This window comes from Glycine max, chromosome 9, assembly GCF_000004515.6.
Source record: "Glycine max cultivar Williams 82 chromosome 9, Glycine_max_v4.0, whole genome shotgun sequence".
Lineage (NCBI taxonomy): Eukaryota > Viridiplantae > Streptophyta > Magnoliopsida > Fabales > Fabaceae > Glycine > Glycine max.
In genome coordinates this window covers 11,293,699-11,304,492 of record NC_038245.2, presented here as the reverse complement: position 1 = coordinate 11,304,492, position 10,794 = coordinate 11,293,699, and the positions used below count along the sequence as shown (strand labels likewise).

The 10,794-nt window shown below is 30.8% G+C and overlaps 1 protein-coding gene across 1 annotated transcript; it reads right to left on the bottom strand.

Moving 5' to 3' along the window:
- Positions 1 to 2,000: 2,000 nt before the first annotated feature.
- Positions 2,001 to 7,810, bottom strand: LOC100785028 (probable inositol transporter 2). Its single transcript, XM_003533795.5, has 6 exons — positions 7,474 to 7,810; positions 6,942 to 7,012; positions 4,617 to 4,952; positions 3,975 to 4,082; positions 3,290 to 3,889; positions 2,001 to 2,778 (listed from the first exon to the last, which is right to left on the bottom strand). Exons 1-6 carry the CDS (start codon positions 7,604 to 7,606, stop codon positions 2,305 to 2,307), a joined length of 1,722 nt encoding a protein of 573 aa, XP_003533843.1. The 5' UTR covers positions 7,607 to 7,810; the 3' UTR covers positions 2,001 to 2,304.
- Positions 7,811 to 10,794: the final 2,984 nt, after the last annotated feature.

Here is a 10,794-nt window from a genome sequence, read left to right as displayed (position 1 = left end):
TTGACAACACTCTGCAATTTGCACTAGTCTCTAAAAAATTAAATGTCTCACTAGCAAAACTGACATGAAATGAATAACTCAGAATCTCTTTTTTCACTCTGAAATTATAATGAACGTCTGCTACATCAGTTACCAGGGAAAAAGAAACATTGGATTCCAATACACATCAACGTGGCAAAATGCTTATACAACTATAAATAACACAAAACACACTTAATACGAACGCACAATTTCACACAACATACCTTCATAAACCAAATTCAATCTTATTACTATGTCATTTTTGGGAGAAACAAGCAACCAAACCATTGCTAACTTGAGATTAACCTTCATTTTTCCAAATGGAACAAATCCAATAAGATTTGGCATTTCTTCGGGATGTAGCATGGACAAACTCAAGGATTTAATCAAGCAAGTTGCACCTATAGGGGTTCCCCTTATGGAATTCACGAATCACAATTGGTCAGACGATTGTTCTTTCGACAACCAGGTCATGCTAAGTATTCAGAAAATTTAATTGAATATGAAATAACAGAATTGAAAAATGATGAAGACGTGCTAAAGGTGTTAGTACAACCAACTATTGGAAATGATTCTGCCCAATAGAAATTTTGACTATTTTTAACAAACTAGTAACCAAAATAGAAGAAGACATGTATCTTGCACAACATATTTCAGATTATCATTAGTTTTTGTCATATTTACGTTGCAATTGTCATATTTCAACATCTTCTCCTACTCAAGGATTTTTCACTGTGTTTTTTAATTTGTTTTGATACTACTAACTACTTTTCTTATTTTTTAATTAACAAACATAACAAAGAAAAATATCAATGACACATAAATTTAACTACAAAATTATATACAACGTAACTAAAAAATTGTACTATAATTTTATCCAATTTTTTTTGCATTTTTCTTTATATGTAGATTTCTCTTTAAAAAAATTTTAAAAAAATTAATTTAATAAAAAAGTAATTTTAAAACCAATTAAAAATATATTTATATAATATAATATTTATATTTTTTAAAATTTAAAATAAAAAAAACCTCAAGCACGGAAGTCGTGGTGGCCAAACCCGACTTCCTACCTATAGCCAAAACTAGTGTAGATTGGGGAAAAAAATTGGAATAGGTGTATTGTGGGAATTTTTAGGAGAGAGAGCGTGTATATTGGTAAAAAAAAACCTCTTTTTCCGCCACTCCAGACACAGCGCCTCCACTCCTTCCTCTGCCACTCCGAGCAACAACCTCCACAACCATTTCTACGATATCCTCGTCGTGCTCCTCGAGAACGAAACCTCACACAACCTCTGAAAATGTTTCACAACACTTCCACAAGCCATCAATCTCCTCTGCCTCCTCTTCATCCTCCTCCTCGCGCGTCATTCCCGCCATCCCGCGGCCTCCTCTGTTGGTGCAACCTTCGTCCGTCATGTTCCACTAGTCCACGCTAGTGAAAGTCTCGATTCTGTCGATTCTTCTTTCCTCTTTTTTATGTTTCTCCTTTTTTTAAAAAAAAAAATTGGAGTGTGGGGATGCGCATGTAGGCCACCGCCGTCACCATGTCGTCCCCATGAAAGGCCACCATAGTTTCCGTCATGGTCAGCCGTATCCAGTAAGTCAACGCCGTCCCCATGCCATACTCGTCCCGTCCCGTCCCTGTGCTGTATTGGAAACGGGGGACGCCACCTAGCAAGCGTCCCCGTGCTTCTTAGGTTTCTAATTCTAAACATGATTTATTATTGTTCAGTTTTTTTTTCCCATTTGAATGCAATTACTCGTCATTTCAGTTTTTGTTTACGCCATAAATTATCAAGCCACAACTTTTGTAACATAAAATCCTAAACAAGGCCTTGATCCAAATAAAGTAGTGTAAAATTTAGAAGGGGCAGAATAAAAGAAGGATATAGGAAAACACTTTTTCTCAAACTTTTTCATGTGTTGTTACCATTAGTAAGTGTAAAGGACAAAAAGAGGGCAAACAGAAAAGGGCTATGTTTGAAGATCAAATTCTTGATACACTTTTTTTCTTCATTATATCACAAATAAGAGCTTATTACCAATTCTCATATTCCAATCCTCTAAGGAATTTCATAAGGATTTTCATCAATCCAACTAATCATCTAGACAACTACATACACATTAGAGCTAAAATGCTAACTATCACCAAATCTTACCCAGAGAGAACAATCATTGTCATCAAATAACCATAACTTCACAAGCCACTTAATTTCACTATTTTAAGCTATAAAACTAATAAAAATGACTCAAACAATTTTGCTTTTTTTTTTGTTCTTTGAGTCAATGCTTCTCAGAGCCAGAATCTCTCTTCTCCCAAAACTTGAACTGCACAGATCTTTGTTCTAGCATCTTCTCCACTTCCTCCATAGGAACCCCTTTGGTCTCAGGCACAAAAATAATGACAAAGAAGATTGCCACAATGGCCACAATTCCAAACATCATGAATGTCCATGCTGTCCCTAGAGCTTTTGTGAGGGACAAGAAGGACTCAGAAACAATGAGGTTGGAAATCCAAACAGTTGTGGATGCTATTCCTCCACAAACCCCTCTGTACCTCAAGGGATAGATCTCTGAGTTCACAACCCATGGAACAGTTCCCATGCCAGGTGAGAAGAATATGATGTAAAGAGCAAGGCCTATTAGAGCAGCCCAACCATATTTGCTAGGACACCCCCTAGTGTACCATGCCCTATGATCATCACCACACATCTTCTTTGTGCCATCATTGGATATCAAACATGCCCCAGGTAAAAACTGCAAATTTAATTGAAAATTAATGTCAATAAATGAAGAGAGAAAAAGATATGTATTGACAATGTAAAAGTGTAAAACTATTTTACATTGTCATCCATTTATAATCTATAATTTGTAATAAGTTTGTTGATTTTTACAAAACTATCGTAGAAGTCATGTAGATGGTGATCTATGATTGGATGAAAGTGTAAAACTATTTTATATTGTTAGCATATCACCATTAAATTCATAAACAAATATGAAATGTGAAATTATATGTATAGTAGTGTCAACAATTGGAATTGAAATAACTTTGTTTTCCTTTCCTCCCCTCCCAATAATTGAATACTAAGGTCAAACTGTGAATACACGTGACATGCAAAATTTGATGTATGTATAATGGTGTCCACAATTGGAATTGATACAACTTGTTTTCTAGCCCTTACCTCCCAATAATTGATAGTAGTGTGCAAAACAAAATTGAAACATGTGGTTGGTAAAATGACAAAAGGGTAGAATAGATTTGATTTACCTTGTCATCAGCAGCACAATAACCACAAGATGGTGAAGCCTTTAGGCATGTCATGCAAGTCCATTCAGCAGAGTTCAAAGCTGTTTTGTAATCAGGGCAGGTGTTGTTGTTGTTGAATTGAGAGGATTGAATGGCACTAACCATTGGGGAGTGGATTTCGCTTTCGCGAAATGCGGCGGTTAGGAGAACAAGGGAGAACACAACACCACACAAACTGATTAGAGCAAGCTTTTTCCTCCCAGTCTTGTCAATGAAATAAATGCTCAGAATTGAACCAAATGCATTGAGGCCAGATATGATGAGTGAAAGAAGCAGTGCTGTTCTGTTAGATGCAAAACCTGCCAACTGAACAATGGTAGGACTATAATACATCACAGTGTTGATTCCCACAAACTGCTGGAAGATTAAGAGTCCAACGCCGGCATATAAACCTCTTCTCACAGCTGAAGTTCTCAAGAGTTTGACTATGTTGATCTTCTCTGATGATTCTGCTTCCTTAATTTCCATGTCAACTGATTCCTTCAAAGCCTGGATTTCACCTTCAACTTCGTGTGGCGGGTAGATCTTTTTCAGAATCGATTTCGCTTCCTCTTCCTTACCCTGTGGGAACAAAAGTGGAACAACAGTTAAGATATACAATTTCACACGCAAATGACAATTGACTAATGATGATGAACTAACTAACCTTGCGGTAAAGCCAACGAGGCGATTCTGGGAGTGTCAACATTAGTACAATTTGTAACAAAGCTGGCACTGCTGCTACCCCTAACATCCACCTCCATGTCCCTGGTGCCTGAATGAAAAATTAAGCACAAATTCAATTATCTCATCACCAAACAACAAGATGTACTAGGTGAGCAAAGGAACACCAAGACAAGTTCAAGCATCCATCACATTTTAATTTTAAAACCAACTTTCTGTATGTACATGGAAATGGATTCTCTCCTGTATATAAGTATATAACAGGTTATCTTCAATTTTTTTGTGACAATTTCTTTCCTGATAGACATTAACTAGGTAAGGCGGCCTATTTAACATCAATAAGGAGAGATACAGGACAGAATTTAAATTTACTTTCTTAGATGTTTTTTGGTTTTGGTACTTTAGTCCATGGATTACCAAGTTGAAACTCTGATTTTGATTAGCAAACAACATTAAAGGTACTTAAAGAACTATATCTAAATTTTGTCTCGATATGACATCTCAACATGGGCTAGTTAAAATTTTACATGAGAAGAATCTATTTCATGTACAGCAACATAGATCAAGCATGGATCATATATCTCAAATTTGCAACAAAGTGAGAAATGATAGCAAAGTTTCCAACCTTGGTGAAGGCCAAGTTGATGAGGTAGGAAAGGAACTGTCCCCCAGTGATGAGAAAACTGTTAAGGCTCACAAGGGCTCCTCTTACTCTTGTTGGTGATGCCTCTGAAATGTAGAGGGGTGATGCCATTGAAGCCATACCAACACCAATGCCAACAAATACACGACCCAGGATGAGAATTGCTGGGCCTGAAGCAGCAGCCATGATGACAGACCCTATAAAAAAGAGGGTATCTGCTATAACAATTCCTTTCTTCCTTCCAAATCGATCGTTGATCCATCCTCCAACTGAAGCTCCTAGGATTGCTCCAGCTATTGCAGTACTCACTATGGCTTCCTGAGATTTTTTCAATTGTTCATAATTCACACAACATTAGAATACCTAGTTACATACTTTAAAGTTTAAACTCAGATCTAGCAACCAAGGGTTCTAGCTCAATTAGTTCAACATGCTGTGTGACTGTTATAAATCCCTTTGATTGTGGTTAATTCTCACGGAATAAAAAAAAAACTCAGATCAAGCATAAATTTGTTTCACCAACTAGTAAAACAAAGAACCATTGAATAAACAAAAAGTATTCTAGATTTTGTTGCATCCCAATTGGAATTCACCCACAATTTGAACTCATTGAAAGACTTTGTATATATCATAAGCATGAAATTGAAGTCATCAAGTCAAAGATAAAGACGAAGAAAAATTAAAAAAATTAAAAAGAATCTGACCTTTAGTACCTAGATTTGATTTGATGCCATAATATTATTAAATTGTGGAATTGTATTAGAAGAATTGAAGTGTGTCACAAGTTACTCCGTTCTTTTAATGAATTGTTTGATGATTGACTACGCTGGTTAAGAATATAATAGGATTTGGGGGATTTTCAATGGTTGCAGTAGTAGCTAGCTGGTGCTCAATTTTGTTTTGTTAGCCAACACCCCAACGAGACCAAGGGAACATTTCTTATGGCAAAAACATGATTGGGACACAATACACTTGTCAACTTTTCAGGTGATATCCTTTTTTCTTTCTTTCTTGACTACCGTATAATATATAAATTATAATATATAAAAACATGCAACATTTATTCATGTCCACACATCACCTGAAGTTTTTTAACAAAAAAAAAAACATCACCTGAATTTTTTTATTTAATAGTTATTAATATAAAATTTAAAAATTGATTTTAAAATAAGTATTAAAAGTTTAATAATATTAAATAATAAAATACTTTTTTAATTAACATAATTAGGGATGACTGTAAGTATTTTTGTCCATATAGAAATAAAAAGTGTGTTTTAATTTAATTTTAATAAATACAATTGGATTTATTTTATTTTTGATATTGTTAACACTGACCTGTATTTATTTGCTTTGTGGTTGGTGCTTTTCCTAAAGCTTCCAAACGTGAAAGGAACAAATTCACAAATTGCAGTTGAAAAATAAACGTTGAAACAAACAACACTTTACTGAATTCACCGCTTAGGGAGACGTAAGCGTATGCTCAATAACGTAGCAGCGGGAATGAAAAAACAGGATTTATTTAATAAGCATTAAAAATTAATAAACGTAATATTAAAAAATAATAAAAATAAATTTAATTATGCATAGACTAATCCAATGTATTAACTGGATCTCATCCCGTGAATCCGGATCAGGTAATTTTTTTATCCGCCGGAACCGATTGAAACGTTAGTGAACCCACATTAAAAATATTATCTTTTATTATGGAAGTAAAAAATATTATCTTTCCCTCAAAAAAATATATTAAAACAAAAATATTCTTAATATTATGAAACCCCAAGTGATTAACTGCTAAGTTAAAATTTATCATCGAGTAGATTATAATTTTTTTAAAACAAAATATATCACTGAGAAACAAAGTCAATGTTTTGAACCTCCCGGTAAATTATGAAAAAAAAGGGAGCTTTTCAACCACATAGTGGATCGATATTCTCTGTTGACTCTGGTGGACAAAATCTTAATTTTTCAGATAAAATCTCAAATTAAATTTCGTGAATGAAAAAAAAAAAGAAACTCACGAAATTTTTTTTACCTGTTAAAGAAATCAGCCTAACTGCACTCAAATTAGATAAAATTAAAAGCGACTTTCAAAAACCAAACCTTTTCATAAAACAAAAAATATTGGTCAGAGGTTATCTGTCTAAACTAAAGTGTTTGAAACATAAGAATGCGTTTGTTTTTTTCTGCAAGTTGGAGGCTGGGGTAAACAGAGAGCTTGTAAGGGCATTAAAGTCCATTAAAGTATTGTTTCAATTCTCAAGAGCTTTGACTTGATTGAGAATGATCTCAAAGGAGATTTGGTATTACCTGTAGCCAAGTCTTCCTATCAACTTCTATGAATTCATCTCTGATATACAAAAGAGCCCCAGAAATAACTCCTGCACATTTATACCCCTCTAATTATCAACCCAATTGCAAATAAAATAATAATAACAATAGTATGTGCTTGTTTTATATGATAAAATAAAAATAAACCTCATGTACCCTTTTGTAATATGATAATCTATTAAATATTTAAAATTAGCATGATTTATCTGACAAAGATCGGCCTAATGGTGGAGGATTTTTGTAGTATGCGCGGGATCATAGGTTATAATCTCAGTAACCATTGTATACAGAAGAAAAAAAATAAAAACGTATCATTATGATTTATGAGTAAATGAGTATTTCTTATGTTAGAATTGAGAAAAAGCATGGAGGTGTAGGTGCTATGGACGAGAGGGTGAGAAACAGAGAAAAGGGTTGTTTTATATGGGAGTTATAATCAGAGAGAAAAGAAAATGGTGTTAAAATGGACTATTAATTATGATAATTAAAACACAAATGTTTTGTTACTTACCAGTGTCATAACCAAAGAGAAGGCCTCCAATTCCAGCAGAGAAAGCAAGGCGAAGAACATAAGGATTCTTCCATGATAGAGACAAACATTCTCTGAAGGCAGACATATCAGCTTCTGGTACACCACCTTCCATGGTTTCAGGGTGTGTTCTTTCTTCTCTTGATTGAAGAAGAAGAGAGACACTGTGAGAAAGAAAAAAAGAAAAAAGAGAGTGAGACACAATTCAACGTTGGTTTGTTGCAATTGCTTGTGCAAAAGTGTTGTGCTGTTTAGTTTGAGATACGGAGAGAAGAGGCTCCAATGGGGTGTGTATTTATAATGGCAGAAAAACGTTGTAATGACGAGTTTGGACACTAATAATAGACTTAAAATATAAAAAAAAGTTTACATACATTTTTAATCTTTATAATTTAATATTTTTGTTGTCTTGTAAATTTTTTTTTCTTTTTTCTAAATTATGTTTGTTTTATTTTTAGTGCTTAAAATATTTTAGATAATACTTTAAATCGTGAAAAATATTATTTAAAATATTTTAAAGACTAAAAAAAATATAATTAGTAAATATTAAAAATAAAAAATAATTTTTCAAAAACAAAAAAACAAAAAAATATTAAATTATATGAATTAAAAATATATTTAAGTCATAAAAAATAGGGCTAGAAAAAATTATTTTTTATTTTACTTATTTATTTTGTTATGGAAAAGATAAATTCCTTTCTCTTACCCAAACAAAATGCGGAGGAAAAAGACAATAAGTGATTAATTTGGATACCGAAGATATGTTAAACAAAATTTGGAATTGCTTACATGGTAACACACTTACCAACAAAAGGCTTTAAATATCCGTTTCTTAAATGCATTTAATTTTATTGTATAAAAGTGAATATCATTTTAGATGTTTTTAATAGTTGATAAATAAAAAGTGGGTGATTTATAATAAGATTTTATTGCCATGAATCAATCGGAAATTATTTTTGAAATAGCTTTTAAGATAATTGTTTTAGAAAATAATAAGTTTACTATAGATGAATATATATTACTATATGACTCTCTTATCATGTAGGCAATTTTATTTGTTAGATGAAAAGTTTTAAATGTGATTAAGTTTTAAGGATTAGTTTCATAGTTAGTTTAAAGCACTAAAATTAGTGAGACTATTTAGGAGTTTTACCAAAAAATCAAAGACCCTAATGGTAATGATTGGACCAAAAAATGATAGTGAATTTTTTTTTTATAAAAATCATTTTTAAAATAATTTTTATAATAATTATTATAAAAGATAATAAATTTGCTATATATAAGAATACGTTAATAGATGACAAATGAATGAAAAAAAAAACTGAAATGAATAAAAAAAATTAATAATCACTGTCAGTGTATTTTAAGTAAAGTTTTATAATAAATTCTTTCTTTTTTAATATATTTTATTGTTATCTTTACCTTTTAATCTATGCATTTAAATTTGATTTATAAGAGAAAAAATAAAACATAAAATTACCATTTCAGTTTTTTTATATAAAATTTTGCCTGATATTATTTCTTAATTTTTTCAAGATTAGAGATAATGAGTATCTTCCTACTCATTGACTCATAGACTAGTTTTTTTTATTTTTTTTTATTTGTGGTACGTATTTGTTGTTGATCCAATATTTTTTACACACTATAAAAATCCAACATAAATTCTTCCAATAAATTAATATCATTCAACTCACAATTCGTATGTTAGGAATGCTGGTTAAAAGCTAAATACTTTTGAGGGTTTCATTTTCATGTACTATTTCAGCTCTAAAAATTCAAGGTTTAAAAGCTAATTTCCTTGTGACTTTTTTTCTTTTTTTCTTCTTTAAAAAATTGTAGTTATGTAGTGGGTGTTCCATCCCTCCCATCTCCAATTTTCATTTTTCCAATAAATAAATTTTATTTTGAAAATTGTACTTGCTTTTCTTTATGAAAAAAATCTAAAAGCATGTTTTTATTTTTTAAGAGATATAAATACCATTTGTTTATAAAAAATATAAATAGATTGCTGAAATTTTTAAAACAAAAATATGATATAATATTTTGTTCAAAATTTACTGTTCAGTCTGTTCTAATTCTATAGGGGTCCACAAAGTTTATTAGAACAGTATAAAAGTCGACAAGTAAACTTGGTCGGCCTGTGGAGCATATTAAGTCTATTTTTGTTTCCGTGAAATAAAACTCTATTTTAAAATGGAGAAGTTTTATCCATACAAATATTTTATATAACATTTTTTACACATAAAAAAGAGATAAAAAGAGAAGTTTGAAAAAATGACGAGTAATGCAATTGACAGAGACACAAAGAAAAAAAGTGATATATATAAATTGTTATATACTGTTTTTGTATGAATAATCTTTCTCCTTAAAATGTAATTATGAGTATTTATTCATATACATTGAAGTTTGAATTTTAGTTCGTATGTGTAAGTTTTAATATCTGTGAAAGCTCTGATCTAAAAGAGACTTTTTTTTTTTCCTTTTAGGAAACAATCAAGATTATTTATTCGTCTGCATGCAAAATGGATCAGTTAAATTTTGAATCGAAATAATAAAATTATTTTTATTAAAATTAAAGATATTATACCCTATTTTAATTCTCAAAGGACATAGATATCCGGAAAAAATAATTTAGACTCTAAAGTATGCAAGTCGACTTGGCTGATTTGTAGAAAAGAAAAAAAAAAGTTAAATTGTATTTTTAATCCCTCTTTAATTCTTGATATTCACGAATTTGGTTTTTCACTCTTTTTTTTCAATTTCTTATTTTAAAAAATCCATAATTTTAGTTTCATCTTTATTTTTGTATATTTTTATTTCTTTTATTTTGACCTAATTAAACCCTAAAGTTAATATATTCATTAAAGATGTTATAAAAAATTTAATTAATTAAAATATAAAAAAATAAACATCTGCAAATTAAATTTGAGGATTGAATGAAATTCCAAAATTTCTAAAATAGGGACCAAAATCACGGAAAGAAATAAGAGGAGTAAAAATTAGAAATCAATTGGAACCAAAATTGTAATTTAACAAAAAAAATATTGAAGTGTAATTTCACCAATCACAAATATAATTAGAGGTATTCATTAAAGTGAAATGATTGGATGAACTTTATAATTAAAACCAACTTAAGGGCTTGTTTGGGGTGGTTGCAATTCTCTGGTTTTTGGTTTTCAAATACAATTTTTTTTAAAATCAAATATATTTGACAAAATTGAGTTGAAATGATTTTTAATTCATTTTTAAAATATTTTACATTTATTTTCAAAATTAAGAAAAGATTTCATGAATTTGGTTTTT

Coding starts and splice junctions, on each gene's coding strand:
- LOC100785028 (XM_003533795.5), bottom strand. CDS start 7,606: ATGGAAGGTGGTGTACCAGAAGCTGATATGTCTGCCTTCAGAGAATGT. Junction 4,953..6,941: donor ATAGGAAGACTTGGCTACAG/GTAATACCAAAT, acceptor AAAAAATCTCAG/GAAGCCATAGTGAGTACTGC. Junction 3,890..3,974: donor CTCGTTGGCTTTACCGCAAG/GTTAGTTAGTTC, acceptor TTGTTCCCACAG/GGTAAGGAAGAGGAAGCGAA.